At 56.8% G+C, this 22,464-nt stretch overlaps 2 protein-coding genes across 4 annotated transcripts in view; both read right to left on the reverse strand.

The window, feature by feature from the left end:
- Positions 1-646: 646 nt before the first annotated feature.
- On the reverse strand, positions 647-4,277 carry CHRNA10 (cholinergic receptor nicotinic alpha 10 subunit). Its single transcript, XM_030477598.1, has 5 exons — positions 4,226-4,277; positions 3,904-4,049; positions 2,694-2,848; positions 1,936-2,468; positions 647-1,095 (listed from the first exon to the last, which is right to left on the reverse strand). Exons 1-5 carry the CDS (start codon positions 4,275-4,277, stop codon positions 647-649), a joined length of 1,335 nt encoding a protein of 444 aa, XP_030333458.1.
- Positions 4,278-5,678: 1,401 nt separating this feature from the next.
- The window catches only part of NUP98 (nucleoporin 98 and 96 precursor), a 39,713-nt gene continuing 22,927 nt past the window's right edge, over positions 5,679-22,464 (reverse strand). For all 3 annotated transcript variants that reach the window (XM_030473100.1, XM_030473110.1, XM_030473119.1), the window contains 13 exons: positions 19,137-19,313; positions 18,015-18,168; positions 16,991-17,408; positions 15,991-16,220; positions 15,008-15,277; positions 14,023-14,180; positions 13,426-13,569; positions 12,245-12,387; positions 11,460-11,681; positions 10,546-10,787; positions 9,911-10,065; positions 7,598-7,709; positions 5,679-6,976 (listed from right to left, as the gene is read on the reverse strand). In XM_030473100.1, the coding sequence (XP_030328960.1) occupies positions 6,759-6,976; positions 7,598-7,709; positions 9,911-10,065; positions 10,546-10,787; positions 11,460-11,681; positions 12,245-12,387; positions 13,426-13,569; positions 14,023-14,180; positions 15,008-15,277; positions 15,991-16,220; positions 16,991-17,408; positions 18,015-18,168; positions 19,137-19,313 (2,643 nt within the window). In that variant the 3' untranslated portion in view covers positions 5,679-6,758. The remainder of the gene's footprint in view (positions 6,977-7,597; positions 7,710-9,910; positions 10,066-10,545; positions 10,788-11,459; positions 11,682-12,244; positions 12,388-13,425; positions 13,570-14,022; positions 14,181-15,007; positions 15,278-15,990; positions 16,221-16,990; positions 17,409-18,014; positions 18,169-19,136; positions 19,314-22,464) is intronic.

Consider the following 22,464-nt stretch of genomic DNA (forward strand, 5'->3'; position numbering starts at 1 on the left):
GCTCTAGTGGAAGGTGTCCCTGCCCGGGGCAGGGGGTTGGAGCTGGAGGAGATTTCAGGTCCCTTCATCCCAACCCAGTCCATGATTCTATGACTATAACTGGGAATGTCCCATGCAGGGAATGGTCCTTGTGTGTCCCCCATCCCGTGCTCACCCCCAGCACGCACCAGCTGCTGCCAGTGCCAGCCCCAGGACCCCCCTTCCACAGGCAGAAGCAGGGCACTCACTCCAGGGTTTATTTCCAATATCTGTTGGGTTTCTCGGGTGCAGGGTGCAATGGGGGTGCAGTGGGGGTGCAGAGGGGGTGCAATGGAGATGCAATGGGTGTGCAGTGGGTGTGCAATGGGGGTGCGGTGAACGTGCAATGGGGATGCAGTGGGCATGCAATAGGGATGCAATGTGGATGCAATAGGGATGCAATGGGGGTGCAGCCACTCTGGGGTCCAGGACCCCTCATGCCTACAGCAGACACTGGTTGAGGTCCCACTGTTGGTCTCCTCTTCCCCAGCACTGGTGGAGCTCCCATGCTGCACCTTCATAGGAGACATGAGGGGTGCTCACCATCATCCGCCCTCATGGTACACCCAGAGCCAGCACCCTTCCATTGCATGTCATGGTCAGGGGGTGCACTGGGGCACTGCAACCCTCAGGCACCTTTGCCCAGCACCAGCACGCTCATGAGGAACACCATGAGGAAGAAGACCCACATGAAGAAGCGATCCATCACCTTGGCCACCTTCTTCCACTCCCCGGTGCGGCGCTGTGCGGCGCGGTGCCGGCAGAAGCACCCGGCGATGTAGGCGACGTGGCGCAGCAGCACGCGGTGGTGGCACAGGCAGCGGTGCCGGGGGCAGGTCCCATCCGTGGTACCCACCTCCCCGTCTGTGTCCCCTGGCCCCGGCGCCCGGCGCTGGCCCCGGCAGCTCCCCCCCACCTCGTGCACGCCGCAGAGCCGCGCCATGTACCGCAGGATGAGGCGCTGCGCCCAGGGTGGCACCGCACGCGCCCCCGGCCCGCAGTGGTGCACGTTCATGATGAAGATGGTGAGCGCCGTGGAGGCCGTGATCATCGTCATGGTGGCGATGTAGTACTTCCCTGCGGGGGCAACGGGGGTCAGGCATTGGAACAGGCTGCCCAGGGCAGGGCTGGAGTCACCGGCCCTGCAAGTGTTCACACCCCGTGTAGCCGAGGCCTCAGTGCCAGGGGTTAGTGGTGGCCTTGGCAGGGCTGGGGAGCGGTTGGACTGGATGAGCTTAAAGCTCTTTTCCAACCTGGTTGAGTCCATGGTTCTATGGTTCTATGTAGTGATGCCACAGTGGAGGGGTTGACACCTGCACCCCCATCATAGAATCATAGAATCTCAGCCTGGTTTGGGTTGAAGGGACCTTAAATCTCCTTCAGTTCCAACTCCCTGCCCCGGGCAGGGACACCTTCCACTAGAGCAGGTTGCTCCAAGCCCCTGTGTCCAACCTGGCCTTGAACACTGCCAGGGATGGGGCAGCCACAGCTCCTCTGGGAAAAGTCTGTGCCAGCGCCTCAGCACCCTCACAGGGAAGAGCTTCTGCCTCAGAGCTCATCTCAATCTCCCCTCTGGCAGGTTAAAGCCATTGCCCTTGTCCTGTCCCTACAGGCCCTTGTCCAAAGCCCCTCTCCAGGTTTCCTGGAGCCCCTTTAGGCACTGGAGCTGCTCTAAGGTGTCCCCTTCAGGAGCCTTCTCTTCTCCAGGCTGCCCCAGCCCAGCTCTCTCAGCCTGGCTCCAGAGCAGAGCTGCTCCAGCCCTCGCAGCAGCTCCAGGGCCTCCTCTGGCCTCGCTCCAACAGCTCCATGTCCCTCTTGTGTTGAGGACACCACGTACACCACAACCCACCACCCCCTGGCAGCACTGCTGCCCATCCCCAGCTCCCATGGGATGGCGCCGGCTGCAGCGGGGCTCACCGATGAGCGGCACGCTCTCCGAGGGCGGCATGCTCTCTGCCACCAGGAGCTGGAACACGGTGAGCGCCAGCAGCACCGTCACCCCCAGCGACACCTTCTCGCCCGAGTCTGCTGGCAGGTAGAAGCTGAGCGGGGCCAGGAGGGAGACCATGATGCAGGGCAGGAGCAGGTTGAAGATGTAGAAGGAGGCGCGGCGGCGGAGCAGGAGGGTGTAGGTGACATCGGGGTAGGGCTCGGAGCAGCAGCCGTAGGTGATGACGTTCCTCGTGGCCGGCATCCCCAGCACCTCCCACTCCACATTCTTCACGAAGTCTGTCAGGTCCCCAGTGTCCAGCCGGTTCCGGAGGTCGATCTGGTTCCCATTGTATGTCCAGGAGCCGAAGGTGAGGCGGCAGCGCTGCCCATCGAAGGGGAAGTAGGAGACGTCCACCTTGCAGGAGCTCTTGGTGATGGCGGGTGAGTCCCACATGATGTGCCCGTCCGAGCGCAGCACCACGTTGGTCTCCATCGAGCCGCCAAAGTGGTCATCGGCACTGGGGGGGACGGACAGGGGGCCCACATCACCTCCAACATGGGGCTCAGGGCCAGCCCCCCCTTATCACCCAATTGCAGTGACCATCTCCCTCCATTACTCACCCCAGACACCCCCTGGTCCCACCCCACATCAGCCCCAGGGTTGGTGATGACAGTGCAGCCCCCCCAAGCCCATTCTCAGCCACCCGGCTCCGGGAGCAGCAAGAGGGGGTCCGGTGACCCACTTGTTGTAGAGGATGATGTCGGGCCGCCACACGTAGCTGCTGGGGATGCGGATGCTGTCGATGCCGCCGTAGGAGTCCTTGTCCCACGTGAGGTGAGTGTCCAGCCAGGCCTGGCGCACCCACAGGTAGGAGGTGAGGACCTGGTTCCTCTCATCCTGTGAGGGGACAGGGTTGGGTGCAGAGGATGGACCCCGGTGTCACCTGCAAGCCCCCTCAGCACCCAGCCTGGTCAGTGGCTTCTGCAACAGTCATGGGAACCTGGGATGGGTTGGGATGAAGGGATCATCCAGTCCCAACCCCCTGCCATGGGCAGGGACACCTTCCACTAGAGCAGGTTGCTCCAACCACCTGTGTCCAACCTGGCCTTCGACCTTTCTGCAGCCCCTGGAGTTGTGCTGGCTTGGGGGCATTGTGGAGCTCTGAGCTGGCTTCAAGGGGTCCCTGCACTGGGCACTGGTGAGGCCGCCCCTCGAATCCTGTGTCAGCTCTGGGCCCCTCACTACAAGAGAGACATTGAGGTGCTGGAGCGGGGCCAGAGAAGGGCACCGGAGCTGGTGCAGGGCCTGGAGCACAAGTGTGATGAGGAACGGCTGAGGGACCTGGGGGGGTTTAGTGTGGAGAAGAGAAGGCTCAGGGGGGACCTTCTCGCTCTCTGCAACTGCCTGACAGGAGGATGGAGCCAGGAGGGGGCTGGTCTCTGCTCCCAAGGAACAAGGGATGGGACAAGAGGAAACGGCCTCAAGCTGCCCCAGGGCAGGTTTAGATGGAGCTGAGGAACAATTCCTTCCCCAGAGGGTGCTCAGGCATTGGAACAGGCTGCCCAGGGCAGGGCTGGAGTCACCGGCCGGGCAAGTGTTCACACCCCGTGTAGCCGAGGCCTCAGTGCCATGGGGCAGTGGTGGCCTTGGCACTGCTGGGGAATGGTTGGACTGGATGAGCTTTTCCAACCTGGTTGATTTGATGATTCTATGGTTTTGGGAGGTGACTGAGCCGGTGCTGCGGGGTCTGGGGCAGCTTTAAGTGGTCTGAGCTCCCTGGGGAGGAGCTGTGCAGGTTTTGGGGGGTCCAAGCTGCAGCTGGGCTGGTTTGAGGGGTCTGAGCTGGTTTCAAGGTCTCTGGATCGAGCAGGACCCGCAGGGGGAAGCAGTGGCAGCGGCGTGACGGGCTGGTGCCGTGTTCACCGGTGCCGGTGCCGCGCGCGGCCACTCACCATGTCGATGATCTGGGACAGGGTGACCTGGAGGGTGACGTTGAGCGCCCGGTCCGTGTCCTCCACGGGGCGCAGGGCGCTGGAGTAGTTGGCAAAGAGGTCGTGGAGCAGCTTGTGGGCGACTCTGCCCGGAGCCCCGCGGCCGCCTGCGGGGACCCACAGCGGGGCTGGAGCGGCCGCGGGCGCCGCCGGACCCGTCCCGAGGGATCACCGGGACCCGCCGCCAGCCCGAGCCCCTCCTCGCACTCCCGGTGCCCCCCCCATGTGCGGGGGACCCCATCACCGCACGCAGGGCGGGGGGGGGGCAGCGCCCATCACTTACCCGGGGCCAGGAGGCAGCCGGCGAGGCAGAGCGTGAGCAGCGGCCGCTCCATCCCTGCGCGCGGGGGGGACACAGGCGCTGCCAGCCGGTGACGTCAGGGCCGGGGCAAGGCGGGGGGAGCCCTGCGGTGTGGGGTGATGGAGGGTGACCCCAGTCCCTCTATGGGGCCTGGAGAGGCTGGGGCTGGGTCTGGTGCAGCTGAGCCCCTGTGGGACAGGTCCGGGGCCGAGGCGCTCACACACTGCTGTCGGCTGCCCAGGGCCAGGGATTTCCCACTGGGACCATGACCCGTCACTCCCATTCCAGTGGGAATAATGCCACAGGCAGCTCGGGGCCAGGACCTGGTGACAAGGAGCGCGCAGGGGCGAGGTGGCTCCTCACGTCTGGAGCTTCTGCCTGCCCAGACCGCAGCTTCGAGTGCTGGAAACCAGCATCTTGGTGCCTCTGGCCGTGCGGTGCAGGAGGGGGCTGCTTCCCGCAACCCTGCCCCAGGGGGAGCTGGAAAAGGAAATCCCGGGGCTCAAAGGGAGATGTTGGGGCGCTGGAGCCCACTGAGGCAGCAGCGGTGGGAAGAGCTGAGGGTGGATGCTGTGGACCAGAGCTGGAGGGAGCACAGTGCGCAGCAAGGGACATCCTGTCCTCCGGCCGCACTGAACGAGCAACGAAAGGGAAGAGAAGGATTATTCCCATCTGTGAGAACATTACCGCAGGGTACAGGATGTGACCCAGGGGACGGAGCACCAGTGGCAGCGGGGGCCCTGCCGCGGCGGTGCCGGAGCATCCCCCGGGCTCCAGCCGTGCCGAGGCCCCGGCGCGGCCCTGGCTCCGCTCCCACTCGGCTCCCGGAGGCAGGTGCTGAGCAGACACTGGGATCGGTTTTAAGGCCGGAGGTTTGGTTTCCAGGCGGTGAATTATTCATCCGCAGGACGATGTCCCGGTCCCGGCGGGGGCTGCTGCGCTGGAGGGACACAGTTACGGTAATGGGAGGAGGCGAAGGCGGGGGGACCCGGCTCCCAGCACAGCCAGAGGCTGCCCCACAGCTCCCCCAGCCTCCTCCCCAGTATAATCACAGCCTGGTTTGGGTTGAAGGGACTTAAGCTGCAGCTGCCCCATCCCTGGCAGTGTTCAAGGCCAGGTTGGACACAGGGGCTTGGAGCAACCTGCTCTAGTGGAAGGTGTCCCTGCCCGTGGGAGGGGTTGGGGCTGGAGGAGCTTTAAGGTCCCTTCAACCCAAGCCACTCCGTAATTCCATGCCCCATTCCTGCTGCTCCTCCCACCCCTGGACAGGCTCTGCTCCCGGGGCATTTCGGCTTTCCCAGTGGATCGCTGCACACACCAGGCAGGAGCTGCCGCCCCCTGAGCCAGCCCCACCACGGGTGCGACCAGGGGCCCTATGCCCATGAAACTGAAATCTGGCTGAAAGTGGCTGGAAAAGCAAAGGAAACGGTGGGAATTCTATAAACATTTTATTTATTGTTTTCAAAAAGACAGGAAAATAATCTAGAGCATTTATTTATAATTCTTTAATAAAAACCTTTACATAATCCTCATGCACGAAGACCTTCAGGAGCCAGTGGAGAGCTCCAGCCACGGGAAGCTGCTGCCCACCGCAGGAGGTGCTGCTGCAGCCACCTCAACATGGGAACAGAGCCGGGAGCAGCCCCATGGAACAGACCTGGGAGCAGACCTTGGAACAGCCACTTTTCCTTCTTCCAAGAGTAAGTGGGATTCAGGGCACAGCAGGAGCAGGGACACGCACACCAGGGCACAGGACGTGCTTGTGCTGATGGTGGCTCTGCTCGGTGACACCAGCGAGGACATCGAGGACAGACGCACCAGGCTCTGACCCCACAGACAGTCAGGTGCCTCAGGGGAGTTGGGGCAGAACATGCTCTGCCCCAGCAGCAGCCTGGAGTCCTGAAGGTGGTGATGGGGAGAAGCCTCACAGAGCTCGCGCCACCTCCTGCTCCTGAGCCAGGGAAGCAGCTGGATTCGGAGATGGAGGATGGAAAAAGAACCCGTTCCAGCCTCCACCTTAGCACGAGGACGCAGGAAAAGACAGTTCTAAGTGAAGTTTCCTCTCCCCTCACCACCCATGAGCAAACTCGGAACACAGAGCCCTGGTTCAAGCTCATCCACGGCCAGTGCTGAAGGTTCATGGATTTACCAAGTGCAGCCCCACCACAGAAAACTGTCCCCAGAGCTGCTGCACCCTCCTCTGTGCTGCAACAGGAGGGACAAGGAGTGGCCAGAGGATGAAGCCAACACCGTGCCCCCTCCACAGGGACAACCAGCTTCAGCAAGAAGCGCTCCTGGTGCCAGGACCTTGGTGTGTGGTGAGGGACCAGCCTGTGAGGTCCACCCAGACCCAACGCTCCCCCGGTGACAAAGACTCCTGCGTTACCCACGTGCTAAAGCTGTTGGACACCTTTATGGACAAAACCTGCGTGGCTGGAGAGGCTGCTCCCCCCCAGCCGAGGGGAAGGGGGAACAAGTGGTACAAAACAAGTGTCCAGGGGTGGGGGGGGGCTCCTCAGTGAGTCCCAACCGTCAGCTCCCGCAGGTAGGACTGGGTGAGGCTGCGCAGCTCCTCCAAGGCGTAGTCCTCGGGCATGGGCAGGCGGCCGATGTGCGGGGCCAGCAGGCGCAGGGGCACACGCTGCAGGTCCGCAGCGGGCTCACACATGGGCTCGGGGGCGTGCTGCAGCCCCAGCACCACCCGCAGCAGGTTGGCGATGCGCTTGGCCATGTCTGCAATGAGAGGGAGACGAGAGTTCCCAGGGGCTCCACAGCACCAGGCACCAGCAGGAATCACCTCTCCTCATACAAACTGCCTCCAAGCAGAATATGGCCCCGTTCCTTAGAGTTGGGTTGGAAGGGACCTTAAAGCTCCTCCAGCTCCAACCCCTGCCCCGGGCAGGGACACCTTCCACTAGAGCAGGTTGCTCCAAGCCCCTGTGTCCAACCTGGCCTTGAACACTGCCAGGGATGGGGCAGCCACAGCTTCTCTGGGAAAAGTCTGTGCCAGCGCCTCAGCACCCTCACAGGGAAGAGCTTCTGCCTCAGAGCTCATCTCAATCTCCCCTCGGGCAGGTTAAAGCCATTCCCCTTGGCCTGTCCCTCCAGGCCCTTGTCCAAAGCCCCTCTCCAGGTTTCCTGGAGCCCCTTTAGGCACTGGAGCTGCTCTAAGGTCTCCCCTTCAGGAGCCTTCTCTTCTCCAGGCTGCCCCAGCCCAGCTCTCTCAGCCTGGCTCCAGAGCAGAGCTGCTCCAGCCCTTGCAGCAGCTCCAGGGCCTCCTCTGGACTCCACATCCCCCTTGTGCTGTTGCCCCAGAGCTGAAGGCAATGTGGGGTGGGGGGGGTCTCACTGTACCTGACTGAGCCAGGCGGTCCTTGGCACTGTGGCACTGGATCTGCTCTATCCTGTTGCACAGTGATGTCACTTTGGTGTGTAACCTCTCCAGCTCGTAGGTGGAACAATCCAGCTGAAGAGCAAACAGCAGAGTCAGGCTCTGAGTCACCCAAGCCCCACAGCAGCATCACTGAGCACACTCAGCCAGATCATCCAACAGCAGACACAAACCATGCTACAACCTGTGTGAGGGTAACACCTCAAGTGGGGAAATGGGAAGCCTGGAACTGAATGAGAGGGGATTCACAGGCAGGTTCCCCACTAAGCAGCTGACAGTGAGTGTTCACCCTTTTCACTTACCTCACATCTTGCTACACAGAGCACGTGTGAAGGGCAGAGCCCACACCTCAAAATCAGGGAATGGTTTGGGTTGAAGGGACCTTAAAGCTCCTCCAGTCCCAACCCCCTGCCACGGGCAGGGACACCTTCCACTAGAGCAGGTTGCTCCAAGCCCTGTCCGACCTGTCAGATGCCCCTCTCCAGGTTTCCTGGAGCCCCTTTAGGCACTGGAGCTGCTCTAAGGTCTCCCCTTCAGGAGCCTTCTCTTCTCCAGGCTGCCCCAGCCCAGCTCTCTCAGCCTGGCTCCAGAGCAGAGCTGCTCCAGCCCTCGCAGCAGCTCCGGGGCCTCCTCTGGCCTCGCTCCAGCAGCTCCACGTCCCTCTGGTGGTGTTGCCCCCAGAAACGGCTTACCCAGCGCTGAGGGGCCAGGGGCAGCAGTGCAGCGAGCAGGGTGCTGGGTGCACACCAAGTGGCACCGCTGCCCCTGTGCCTGCTGCAGGACACGCTGCAGGACAAGCACAGCAGGACCCGGCTGCGCTGCTGGCCTGAAGCAGCCCATGCACACGTGTCCCTCAGCCCCACAGTGACAGCGCGGCTGGGCCGGGGGGGAAACACGTCTGCAAACAAGAAGTGAAACCGCTCTGCTCCGCTGCACCCTCACTGTCCCCATGAGGCAGCGGGGGCAGGAGGGGCTTGAGGGGTGAGCAGCCGATGGGAGCAGAGAGGACAACCCCACACCAGCCCTGGCAGGCACCAAGGCCCCGTGTGCTGCCTCTAGCCCAGGGCTGGAGCCTCTCTGGCTCCATTTCCCCTTCTCCCCGAGCTCTCTCCTCTGCTTTGCCCCTTCCCCTCCTCCTTGGAGCCTTCCTCCCACCCTCCCTCCTGCAGAGCTTTATCTTCCCTTCTCTCAGCATTTGCCACCCTGCAGCTGGAACCCGCCTGTACTTCCCCATCTCCAGCCAGTTCCTCAGCACCCTCCTGCCCTTGCACAGAGGCACTTGCAACACCAGCCCCAGCAACGAGGCTTTTGCAAGACCGATTCCTGTCACTCACCCCTCCAGCAGCGCTGGAAACTGCACTGAAGGGCCGTGACCAGACCCTGATCCTGCCTCGGGCGGAGCAGGGGGAAGGATGGCGCCAGTTTCCCAGCTCCTCGCATGGAGTTTGTCCTGGAGATGGTCCCAGGGTTGCTCCTGGAGAACCTGAACCCCCCTGGGGACCCTGAGTGGCTCCATCTCCCTGGTATCCTCTGCTGAAGAGGAGGGAAGGATGGGACACCACGGCACCAGAGTCAATCTCCTCACCCGTCCCTGCTGGCAGGGTCAGCTCCGGGGCTGGGGGGAGTGAAGCTGAACTAAAAGCTCCCACAGCCAACACAAGCAGAGCCAAAATCTGGCCCTGAGCTGCCAGAACCCTGTCCTCAAACGGCCCCAGGAGCCCCCAGCCTGACCAACTCAGCAGGAGCTGCCCAACTTCTCCCTGCTCCTGCTGAGGCCGGCACTTCCCACCAGCACTTCCCACCGGCCGCCCAGCTCAGGGTGAGCAAGAGGTGGTGCTGGTGGTGGCACCGGGCTTGTGGTGGCCTCACCACCCCTCCTCTGCCAAGCTGAGCTCAGTGGTGGCCCCTCAAGAGCCCTGAGAATTGAGTGAGCAGCCCAGGAACCCCAATGGCAGGATAAGTCCCTGGAGACCCTAGAATCATGGAATGGTTTCGGTTGAAGGGACCTTAAAGCTCCTCCAGCTCCAACCCCTGCCCTGGGCAGGGACACCTCCCACTAGAGCAGGTTGCTCCAATCCACCCTCTATTTTATTTCAACAGCATCTGCCAAACCTCTCCCTATTTTCAGACCTGCACCACAGGCTGCTGGCTGCGTCTGCAGAAGGGACACACCAACACTGGCACGGACAGTGAGGAAAAGGTTATTCTAAAAGCAGAACTCAACACGAGCTTCCAAACTGAAGGAAGGAACCAATCCAAGTGCTTTCATCTGTTACCTGTTGAATCCTGTCGAGCATCTCAATGACACGGATGTAATCCAGGTAGACCAGTCCTGCCATCTCCCAGTCCTGGATGAGGGCACTGCGCTCCGGAGGGGCAAGATCCTCCAGGAATCCTTTCAGGTACTTGTAGTTCTCATTGATGATAGCATCTGAGGAGAACCAGAGTGTGAGGAATGGAGTAAAATGGCTTTTTACACATCAGGAGCAGACAAAGCAAGCAATGGACACCACTCTCAGGCAGTTTGGTGACTCCCTGACAGCATCAGCTGTGGCCAGAAACATGTACTTCATTTACAAGCTACAAAAGGCAAGTCTGAGGCCACCCCACCTCCTGGAGCAGGGATACCAGGAATGCTCCTGCTGCTCTTGTTCCCTGAGGCACCTCTACCGTGGGGAGGTGCATGTGCTGAAGGTGAAGCACTGCCCTTCTCTTGTGTTTGCAGTGAAGAACCATCACACCAGGTTATCAGTGAGAGCTATTTGACACAGCCAACCACTCTCTAACAACCCCATTGTGATAAACACAGCCCTACCACTTCCTGGTCCTCAGCACCTGAGGATTCTGCCCCTCCTGTGCTGGTGTGCCCTGTTCCAGAGGCAGAATGAAAAGAGGAGGAGAGCAGACTCACCTGAGGCCAAGTGCCTGACAACCAGCTTGTGACACTGGTTCCAGTGCCCAGCCTTGAACAAGAAGAGGGCTTCTTTATGCTTGTCACCCTCCATCCGTGCTCGAACTGCCTTTGCCTCGTGAATCCAGTGCGGGGGGACGCAGAGCCTCTGCGTCAGGAACGTCTCCTTGGCCCAGGACTCGGGGGTCTCGCTGAGGACACAGTGTCGGTTCAGGAGCTCCCGCACGGCCTTCTCCCGGATGCTGGGGAGAGACAAGGTGTCAATGCAACAGCAACCCCCCCCGTCACACCAGAGACAGGCTTCAGTCCAACTGTGCTCAGCTCTGGGCCCCTCACTGCAAGAGAGACATTGAGGTGCTGGAGCGGGGCCAGAGAAGGGCACCGGAGCTGGTGCAGGGCCTGGAGCACAAGTGTGATGAGGCTGAGGGACCTGGGGGGGTTTAGTCTGGAGAAGAGAAGGCTCAGGGGGGACCTTCTCGCTCTCTGCAACTGCCTGACAGGAGGATGGAGCCAGGAGGGGGCTGGTCTCTGCTCCCAAGGAAGAAGGGATGGGACAAGAGGAAACGGCCTCAAGCTGCCCCAGGGCAGGTTTAGATGGAGCTGAGGAACAATTCCTTCCCCAGAGGGTGCTCAGGCATTGGAACAGGCTGCCCAGGGCAGGGCTGGAGTCACCGGCCCTGGAAGGGTTCACCCCCCGTGTAGCCAAGGCCTCAGTGCCGTGGGTTAGTGGTGGCCATGGAGCAGTGGTTGGACTTGGTGACCTTGTAGGTCTTTTCCAACCCAGCTGGTTCAATGGTTCTATGACTGAAGGAGGCAGCAGCAGAGTGTTACACTCATTGGCAGTGGAAAAGGCACGAATGGAACAGCCCACACTGTTGTTTGAAGGCAAGCAGCAGAACAGGCTCTTCACTCACTGTGTCTTGGGCTCGTGCAGCAGGATGAAAACAGCCCATTCCCAGAGGCCTTCGCCCTCGAGCTGGGCAGCGTAGCTGGTGTTCAGCACGCCCTGGCTCTGCTGGCTCAGGTGGGTGTAGTTCAGGGCCCTGAGCACTTCCCAGAGGTGCCAGCTCAGGCGACAGTCCAGGGGGTCGGATGTGATACTCCTGGGATCCAGCAGCTGGTCAAGATCGTAGTGCCTGCAGGGAAAACATGGGCAGCACCAACAGCTTGTTGTGTGCACAGAGTCAGAGGCTGGTGCTGCTCAGCTCCTTCCCTCCACCACCTCCAGTTATTGCACAGATGTGACTTACAGGGTGTGGGGCCTTGGGTTTGATTTTAGATAATAATAATAATAAAAAAAAAAGATATGAGCAATTGCTAAAATCCTTTTGCTCTTCTGAGTCTGCACCCAGCCTGTCACCACCTTTCCTTTTGTACATGATGGCCACGGTTTAAACCCTCCCACAGATTTCTCAAGGCCTTCAAAAAGGCTGCTGAGCAAAGCACAACCACTGCACTCCTCAGACACAGACAACATGTAAGCAAACCCCACAAGTGTGCTCCAGAGCTTCAGTTTCACCAGTGATACCATCACCAGCAGCAACAGCATCACCATGTGCTTTAAGGACCTACATGCAGAGCAGGTTTTGAATGCTGGAGCAGTTCAGTAAGTGCTGAGGCTGATTTCATACCCCTGGTCTGGGAATTCAGGCCACTCACTGATCCAGGAGCCTTCTAAGTAAGCTTTGGGGCTCTTTACCTGTCGCTGTAGAGCTTTAACAAGTGGAAGCAGACGTCCCTCAGAGGCCTGCCTGCATTGTCATCTTCTTCTATGACACAGCCAGAATCCTCCAGGTAGGGAGGCAGAGGGCAGCAGGCGTATTTTTCACACTCTGGTGTGTTCTAGAGAACCAGTTTTAACAGTCAGTTAAAGATAACACTGAACAAACTGCATCCTGCATTCCACACAGCTCAGCAGCCTCCATTCCCCTTGGCCTGTCCCTCCATCCCTTGTCCAAAGCCCCTCTCCAGGTTTCCTGGAGCCCCTTTAGGCACTGGAGCTGCTCTAAGGTCTCCCCTTCAGGAGCCTTCTCTTCTCCAGGCTGCTCCAGCCCAGCTCTCTCAGCCTGGCTCCAGAGCAGAGCTGCTCCAGTGTTTTGCATTAATGATGGGCTCAAGCACACGCTGCCAGCTCATGAAGAGCTTCTCAACAAGCAGCCCTGCAGCACTGAGCACACATCCATCAGGAGTTACTACACTCGACGCTGGGCTATTGTTAAGCACACAGATGGAGGCTGAAGGATCTTTAGTTAAATGATTAAACACTTTTTGCCACAGAGCCCTTTGTCTGTACCCAGAGGCTGAGAGCTCTGCAGCAGCAACAGGCTCTGCATAATGCATCAGCCACACGCTGCCTGCAGCTCGGCTCGTGCCTGCTGTGAAGCACCCGGGGAAACAAATGGGGTGGATGGTTTTCAAGGACTATTTGACAAGTCAGGCAGCTGAGTATTAAACATCCCGGTGGGAAAACTGCCTGGTACCTGGCCCAAACAGCTCCTGCTGCTGCCACTACCCACCTTCCCCATTTTGGGTAGCTGTCAAACACCTGGAAACACTCCATCAGTGGGAGATGTGCTTACAATGAGCTGCTACCACCTGAGGAGCAGTCTGAGCTTCCCAAGTGACTAGAATTACCAACAGGTTGACCCTGGAGCTATATTCCCTTTGATAAGAACATTCTTATCCAAGTGCACTGCTGCAACAACTCATCATAGAGCTGGGGAAGGGCTCTGATGCGCTGACAACTGCAATAATGAACCCATACACAGGGAATTCCACACTCTGCATCCCCACAGGGATACCCAACTGCCCACAGGAGTCTCGGTGCAGCATCAGTCATGGGACTGAGTAAGATCCCATACACGGGCATGACTGACCTACCTGAAAGGCCAACTCGTACATGGCAAGTGCCTGGGAAATAGAAGCTGTTGGAGGAAGCAGGTACCAGAGGTGCACGGCCACGCAGCGCTTCCAGTCCAGCAGCGAGCACACGTTGATGTTGATTCTCTCTGATAACTGCCACACCTGAAGTGACAAAGGACTCAGGTCAGACAAAGCCCCTCTCCAGGTTTCCTGGAGCCCCTTTAGGCACTGGAGCTGCTCTAAGGGCTCCCCAGAGCGCAGCAGAGGGGCAGGATCCCCTCCCTGAGCTGCTGCTCACCTCTGGGGGTGCAGCCCAGCACACGGGGGGGTTCTGGGCTCAAGCACACACTGAAGCCGGGTCATGGGGAGCTTCTCCTCACCCAACACCCCAAGTCCTTCTCCTCAGGCTGCTCCATCCCGTCTCCCCCAGCCCGTGTCTGTGCTGGGGACTGCCCCAAGCAGGTGCAACACAAAGAGGTCACACTAACAGAAAACCCAGCACCATGTTGTCCTCTCTGGCTGCGTACCACACGCTGTGGCTGTGTGCTGCAGTATAAGCACACTGCTGTCAAGAAGGGGAAGTCCAGGACAGGAGAGATAAGGAAGAGCACTCACAGGCTTTCCTGCCAGCAGGGCGAAGATCCGGAGCCTGTCCTCCTGGATGAAGCAGTCTGCCTGCAGCCTGTGCCAGTCCACCAGCTGCATGGTGAGCAGGTCCCGCACGGGCTGGCTCCCGGCCAGCTGGGACAGGAGCAGAGCCAGCCTGTGGTCATCTGCAACGGGACACAGCAGCACATCAGGCAGATCCTCCCACCCACCAGTGCCCCAGCTACCTCTGTGTGAGCTGCGGGGCATGTGGATCAGCCTGAGCTGCTCAACTGGCGTGTGTGCACAATTTGGGATGAAATAAACCACTCCACAGACATTACTACATGGGGGTGAGGGGAAAAGACAAAATGGGATGGATTCCTCAGAGGAGAGAAATGGAGAACTTTGAGGATGTGAGCCAACATAAAAGACCAAGATGTAACTAGCCATTAAGCACTGAAAACCACAGAATCATGGAATGGTTTGAGTTGGGAAAGGACTTTGATATCATCCAGCTCCAACCCCTGCCATGGGCAGGGACACCTTCCACTAGAGCAGGTTGCTCCAAGCCCTTGTGTCCAACCTGGCCTTGAGCACTGCCAGGGATGGGGCAGCCGCAGCTTCTCTGGGCATCCTGTGCCAGCGCCTCAGCACCCTCAGGGGGAAGTTTCTTCCTTATATCTAAGCTGAACTTCCTCTGTTTCAGTTTAAACCCATCACCCCTTGTCCTATCACTACAGGTCCTGATGAAAAGTCCCTCTTCATCATCCTTGTAGCCCCCTTCAGACACTGGAAGCTGCTCTGAGGTCTCCAATGAATTCCTTTATCATTATTATTCGCAGTAGTGTTATATTGTCCTTTAGTTATTAAGCTGTTCTTATCTCACCCTGCGGGGTTCACATTCTTTCCATTCTCCTCCCCATCCCACCCGAGTGGCTGCGTGGTGCTGAGTTACCGGCTGGATTTAAACCACAGCACCCTCCTGCAAGGAGCAGAGACTGCAGCGTCTCACCTGACTGCTGGGCCAGCCTGCAGGCCTCCCCGATCCTCTTCCCAGTGAGGCAGCTGAAAACAGCCTCCACGGGGTTCCCGTGCCGGGACACAGCCACCTCCTCCTCGATGCGCGCGGCGGCCGTGGCCGACAGCCAGCGGGAGAAGGCTCTCCTGCGCTCCAGCGCCAGCACGTACTCCCTGGGCTCCTCCAAGCTGGCCTCCAGCTCCTTCAGCTTCCCCCAGAGCGCTTCGCACAACGTCCATGCCAAGCACCAGTGCTTCACAGTGGCTGTCAGGAGAGAGTTACTCAGTTATCAGGAGTAAAAACTATGGAAGAACACGTAGGCGGGACTCTAAGATCCTAAGTATAAGCTCGCAAGATATCCAGAAGGATTATCCTACTGTTAGGAGTCGATGCAGGGAGTCAGGTAGCTCCCCACATGCAACCAACCATGTTTGTGCTTTCAAAGGGAACGCTAGTACAGCCTATTCCCGTTTTATTCATGTTCCACTGCTCGGATGAAACCTGAAATCATGGAATGATGGAACGGTTTGTGTTGAAGGGACCTTAAAGCTCACCCAGCTCCAACCCCTGCCCCGGGCAGGGACACCTTCCACTAGAGCAGGTTGCTCCAAGCCCCTGTGTCCAACCTGGCCTTGAACACTGCCAGGGATGGGGCAGCCACAGCTTCTCTGGGAAAAGTGGTGCCAGCGCCTCAGCACCCTCACAGGGAAGAGCTTCTGCCTCAGAGCTCATCTCAGTCTCCCCTCGGGCAGGTTAAAGCCATTCCCCTTGGCCTGTCCCTCCATCCCTTGTCCAAAGCCCCTCTCCAGGTTTCCTGGAGCCCCTTCAGGCACTGGAGCTGCTCTAAGGGCTCCCCTTCAGGAGCCTTCTCTTCTCCAGGCTGCCCCAGCCCAGCTCTCTCAGCCTGAAATGAATCTCAACTGTACAGTTTTCCGGATTCACTATCACCACTGTGAACAGAATGATTCCAGCCTCACCTTCTGTCACAGCAGGATCCTCAGATGCTTTCCTGACCCAGTCAGCATAGTCATGGATAGCAGAAACTCCCGGGTTGGGCGCTAGAAGAGGGCAGTGCTCATCCATATGGACCGTGCTGTGTTTGAGCTTTATCTCCAGAGGGATGAGATATAGTTGGTTTTCTCTGTCCGTCTTCCGTTGTGCCAAGCTCAGCTTCTCCACGTGAACCTTGAAAGAGGATTCTGAGAGTCTGGAGGAGGAAAGGAGATAAAAGCAGGTAGCAACGTTCTGAATTGTTCTCCACCCACTGAACTGCTCCAGCACAGAGCTGCTGCGTTGTGCAGCTTGTCCCAGTTGTAGCATAAGGACAGACAAAGACCTGACCCAAGCTCAGCAGCCAGGTATGAGAAGCCTGGTCACCCAGCGTGGGCCTCAGAACCACACTGTGCCCATCAAACCTCACTGAACTATGTGCCTGAAGCTCTCGGAAGGCAAGCAGCACACCTTACCATAGCCAGAGCATTCTGTGGGGGCACCTCATTCTCAGCACATCAGATCTGCTGGAGAACATCCAAACAAGCTTTTTGGAGGACTGAAGAGGTGGAACATCCAGCTATATTCCAGTCAAGTTTAGGGATGGAGTTACACAGCCCAGGGAAGGTCTGTACACTGCTTTATATACAAGCAGAACTGAAGACATCCAAGAAGGCTAAACAAGAAATTCCTTAGGTAGGACAGATACCCTCAGGGAGGATCAACAGCAGATTAAAGCTTCCTGGACAACAATTTTGAACTTTCTCTTTAACCTTTTGCAGGATGACAGTGCTAGTGTTAAAAACATAACTGCTCTTGCTACAATATTCCAGGTCTTTGAGATAGAGTTTGGTGAAGTAGCAACCTGAAGGGTATCTCCATGGCTAACGTGGTCTTGCACCACTTCTGAAGGAATACGGCCCTACAATCAGGGTTCTTTCAAACACAGAGGATGCCAGAGCCACCCCAAGGGAAACTGCTACTCACGGTTTTGGAGCAACGGGAGTCGGCAGGAATCCGTACTCCACCGCGTCACACTGATCTTCCACGTCACCCGATGCGCTCAGCTGGTCTCCACAGTTGACAAGGGTCCAGTTGGGTCCCCAGCCAACACGAAACGAGCGCCCCATGAAGAGCGCCATGTCCATCAGCAGCTTCCCCTTGCCGTGGGTGAGGGACCTCTCCAGGGGCACGAGGCCCTGCTGCCTGCGCACCCCCACTGTTCTCATCTGCACCTCGGGCACCGACGGCGGGACGGAGAACACCGCCTTCAGCGGAGACGTCACCGACCAGATGGCAGCAGGAGAGGGACTGCTCGGAGCCTGCGGCCCCTTCAGGTCCTGCCCAGCAGCACTGGGGGACTGGGAAAGCACACTGGCAAATCTGGATTGCAGCAGCCCGCCGACTGGAAGGGAGACGGAGGAAGAACATGAAGGGGGCGGCCGTGTTTCAGCAGTCCATTCCATAGAACCCCAGCCTGGTTTGGGTTGAAGGGACCTTAAAGCTCCTCCAGCTCCAACCCCTGCCACGGGCAGGGACACCTTCCACTAGAGCAGGTTGCTCCAAGCCCCTGTGTCCAACCTGGCCTTGAACACTGCCAGGGATGGGGCAGCCACAGCTTCTCTGGGCACCCTGTGCCAGCGCCTCAGCACCCTCACAGGGAAGTATGGAAGTGTTGTTCCAGTTTGCCTCTGTTTCTCATTATCCAAACCTATTTTAACTGGCAATACATTAATTTTACACAAGCCAACTCTGCTTCTCAGGTGCTGTCACAAGAAGAACCATCTCCCTGTCTTTATCCCAACCCATGAGCTTTTCTCATCCCATTTTCTCCTCCATCCTGTTGAGGAGGAGAAGGGAGAGTGTGGCTGGGTGGGCAACAGGCTGCTGGCCAGAGCTGACCCACCACAGCACGCAGCTCTGCCCTGTGCTCAGCCAGTGACAGGACTTTGCCTGCTAGTATCAGAAGCAAAACCTCTTTCTGCACACAGTAAGTGGTTTCTCACAGTACCTGAGCATCTTTTCTGCCCGTGGGATTTTGAAATCGGGAGCCTCGGAGAGCAGATCTCTTGAGAAGAATCCATTTTCACAGGTTGCTTCCCAGGATGATGATCCAGGATCAAATCCAGGTCGTCTTCATCAGCAAGCAAGGAAGCCTTCATGATCTGAAGAGATGGCAAGGCAGGGCTGCACGTCAGCACCCACTCACAGCAGCAGCGGATCCACTCAGCTCCCTCCCCCCCAAAACAACCTGTGCAGTTGCACATGCCCAGACAACCCCCCCATGCTATGAGGATTCCCAGTGACAGTGGAGGCAGAAATGGGCTTTGGTGGATGAAGATCTCTGACAATCAACTAGTTACATCAGTGCTACAGGCCTGGGTAGGGATGGGTGTGAAGTCCCAAAATAACCCTGTTTCCTCAGCTCCTTGCTCTCTTCTGCTTGTTTTTCAGCTTAATAACTTCAGGACTGGTTTTTCCTTACAAACTGAATTGACAAGCAAAAGCCCACAAGTGTTGAAGGTACAACCCTTCCACCAAACAAGAACACCAACCCCCAAATCAAGACCAGTTCTCCCACTATCTTGTTTCCCACTAACTAGGCCCTACAACTCCTGTGTAGGGATCAGTTCAGCTTATCCCACCCCTCAGAATTCTGAATTCTACCTTTCAGATGAGTCTCATTTCTGCATTCCCTGCCCAGGGCAGGGGGTGGAACTGGAGGAGCTTTAAGGTCCCTTCCAACCCAAAGCCATCTGGGATTCAACTTACAGATTAGGCTTCTATGTTTATGGTAAACCTTTACAGACATGAAAAGCTTAATCATGGAATAGTTTGGGTTGGAAGACACCTTAAAGCTCATCTCCTTCCAACCCCCATGCCTAATCTAATCTAAATCTCCCTCTGGCAGGTTAAAGCCATTCCCCTTGTCCTGTCCCTACAGGCCCTTGTCCAAAGCCCCTCTCCAGGTTTCCTGGAGTCCCTTTAGGCACTGGAAGGTTGGACTGTGCTACAGGTGTGATGGATAGTTCATTATTTGGTATATAAATACACCTGGGGAGACAAACTGAAAGACAGTGATGAACATCACCAAGTGCTCCCTTTCAGAGAGGGGCTGTCACAAGGCACCCACCTGCAGCACGTGGGGGTTGATGCCCAGGGTGGACGCGATGTGCGCTGAAGCAGGCACTGCCTCCTGCTCCTCCATCACGTTGTCTTCCAGCAGGGGCTCCGGGGGAGGCTCCTGGGTGATGTCAGCCATGTCACTGTCCAGCTCCACCATCCTGCCCAGCTGCTCCAGGTCTGGGGTCTGCAGAGACAGGCAGGGGCCGGGTTACACTACAACAGCTTGCAAGAGCTTTGCAGAGAGAGGATTTAACAGCTTCAAGAATCACCTGCAAGTGGAGCACAGGACTCCCCTGCTTGGGCCAAGACTCCACATTAAGTTTAGAGATGAACACACACAACCTACTCCTGTCTTCTTCTGAGGTGTAACAACAGGGCAAGTTAAAGTGCTGGAGAAGTCAGGGTTTAGCGATGCTCTCCTGAAGTTCACCAAGATCCACCAGGCAGCTTAAGGAACTATTCTTCAGCTTTTCACTTCTCATGTGGCCACCACAAAGGAAGTTTTGTGCACCCTGCCTTCCTCCCCTGCTCCCTCAAAGTGCTACCACACCAAGAGAAGCCTCAGTTCAACCTTTAGATGACTGAGCAGTGAGTGATTCCCCAGCACCAACATGTGGCTGATGAGCAGAGGAGGTGCTGCAGGATCTGCTGTGATCAGGTACAAATGCAACCCATCCAGTCTGTGTGCCACCAACAACTTAACACAAGTTTTAAGTGGACACCAGTGCCCTTGAAGATCACCTACAACTGGGTCACAGACTCTGTGTGTGTGTACACACGTGTGTCATTATTTTAAGCTTTAAAGCAGGACACAATTGGCACAGGACTGGAAAGCTGGGGGTTTCCCACTGATCTTGTACTTATCACTGCCCCTCAGCAGTTTGAAAGTGAATGCAGAAGTTCTCTTCCGACCTGCAGCTAAACCTCTCATCTCTCCTGCTGGTCCAAGGCAGGAGGAAGAATTAGTTTTAGGATTTTACTGATGGCAATCACATGGCAGCACCTTAGTGATGAGCCTGAGGGGACCTGTACACACCTTCAAGCATAGAGCCATGGAATGGTTTGGGTTGGAAGGGACCTTAAAGCTCATCCAGTCCCAATCCCCTGCCTTGAATTTGTGCCAGCGCCTCAGCACCCTCACAGGGAAGAGCTTCTGCCTCAGAGCTCATCTCAATCTCCCCTCGGGCAGGTTAAAGCCATTCCCCTTGGCCTGTCCCTACAGGCCCTTGTCCAAATGGGGACCAGAGCGATGTTTTAAGCAGCCAAAAATACTGGGAATGTGTGTGACTTCTCTGACCTGTCTCACAGATTCAAACGTACTTAGCAAAAACTTGAGCAGGTTAATGAACCTCTTTGGCTTGCAAACCATTAACTAAGGGTTTTGTTCCCCAAAATAGGAAAACCATTGAGCTTCATTTCCCTCACCCCTGACAAACAGCATGGCTTCAAAACCTGCCCCACTTGGTACGCAAAGCATCTCAAAATGCAATTAATTGGCCTGTAGGAAGCATTTAAAAGGATCCAGACTTGGGGCTTTTCTTCCCTCACTACTTGAATATTAATGAATGTATTAATGTTGCAAGGTCCCAGGGAATGGCTACACCAGGGACGTGGCTGCATTAAAGCCCAATGAAGGGAGTGGTGAAGCTCATGGCTGTGACCATGGTTTGCCTCGCATGCTGCAGGTGTGTGTGGATACCACTCACTAACGCTCCCTCTGCCGCTGCTCCAAGTTCTACCTTTACAGACCCACATCTGACTTTACCTGCCTCATCTGATAACCTTCATCACATTTCCTGCCTGATTCTAATGAGCCAAGAGCAGCCACTTGAATGTGCTTTTCCACTCCTTAGCATGATTTCCAGGGCATGACCTGCCTCGGTTCCTGTGCTCATCTATATGCAGCACTTCTGGAAACCCAAGTAAGCTGCGAGCATCAGTCCTCCCTCAGGACACTCACACCTGAGCAACAGGGGATGGTCAGACGTACAAAATGAGAACCACCACAGTTCACATGGTGCAGGCTAATTACTCCTAAGCCAGGGGTTTCTGGTGGGTTGACCTGCTGCACACCACCAGCCATGAGTGGCATTCTACAGGGGTTGTTCTACCAACCAGCTCCTGGTGACAGAGCTGAGACATTCCTGAAGGGCTTGTAGTGCTCTGCCACACTCCATAGTTCATTATCAGCTTGGGGAGTGTCACCACAGCCAACTGGGCAGGAGGAGAGCTGAGGACAATGGTCACAGCTAATTCCTGATGTCTGCTCGTTGTCAGGCCAAGGGGAATGGCTTTAACCTGCCAGAGGGGAGATTGAGATGAGCTCTGAGGCAGAAGCTCTTCCCTGTGAGGGTGCTGAGGCGCTGGCACAGACTTTTCCCAGAGAAGCTGTGGCTGCCCCATCCCTGGCAGTGTTCAAGGCCAGGTTGGACACAGGGGCTTGGAGCAACCTGCTCTAGTGGAAGGTGTCCCTGCCCGGGGCAGGGGGTTGGGACTGGAGGAGCTTGAAGGTCCCTTCATCCCAAACAATTCCATGATATGCAACCGAGAATCTAGTTTTGCGAGAAAAACCCCTTAAATCTGCTCTCTGCTATTGCTGTTTATGACAAGTTACCCCAAAAGCCACAGTTAGTTCACATTTACCATCCCCATGTGGCACAATGAGTACATTTTATTCCATCAGTGCCAGGATGGCTCCCAAATAGGCTGTTTTTTCAACCACAACAAAGCAGCTCCTCCCTTAGCTTGACAATATCCTTACTAATTCCATTTGGAAAGTTCAGGAGTATCAGCTACCATTTGAATATCCTTTAAAACCATATAAAAGGCTTTTTTAACATTAAATTCATGTTAGACCCTAGGGGATCGCCAGTGACCTGGATAAAATGCCACCTTCCCTAGGTAAGAGAGAGGCACAACTCTGAGGATGTTTTACAAAGCTTTAAAGCAGTCACATCCAACACAAACACATGTCAAACCCAGCACGTAACCAGCCTTAAAAAAGTATTTTTTAATAAAAATAGAGCACATTCTTAAAATGGAAAGCAGAGTCTTGCACACTGGCTGAGGGTAAAGTCAAACTAATGCACAACAGCGTTCTCAAGGCAGGCAGCACAAGGTGTTGTAACTATATAGTATATATCTAACAGGCACAAACCCAAATTTTCTTCCCCAAGAGGTGCAAACATGCCAAACTCAACCCCAAAATTAAACAAGAAACAAAGGTTTAAAGCTTCTCCATCCCTCCCCGCCCCAGCATGAAATGTCAAGTGTCTGAACGAAGAGGAACACGCGAACACTCATCAGGAGGTCAGAAGAGCTACTGGATTGCACAA

The sequence above is a fragment of the Strigops habroptila genome, chromosome 2 (assembly GCF_004027225.2).
Source record: "Strigops habroptila isolate Jane chromosome 2, bStrHab1.2.pri, whole genome shotgun sequence".
Classification (NCBI taxonomy): Eukaryota; Metazoa; Chordata; class Aves; order Psittaciformes; family Psittacidae; genus Strigops; species Strigops habroptila.

Bases quoted from the DNA above. Each gene is read 5' to 3' on its own strand.
- CHRNA10 (XM_030477598.1), bottom strand. From the start codon at position 4,277: ATGGAGCGGCCGCTGCTCACGCTCTGCCTCGCCGGCTGCCTCCTGGCC. The intron at 4,050-4,225 runs GTAAGTGATGGG...GGGTCCCCGCAG, and splicing joins CGGCTGCCTCCTGGCCCCGG to GCGGCCGCGGGGCTCCGGGC. The intron at 1,096-1,935 runs GTGAGCCCCGCT...TTGCCCCCGCAG, and splicing joins GGAGAGCGTGCCGCTCATCG to GGAAGTACTACATCGCCACC.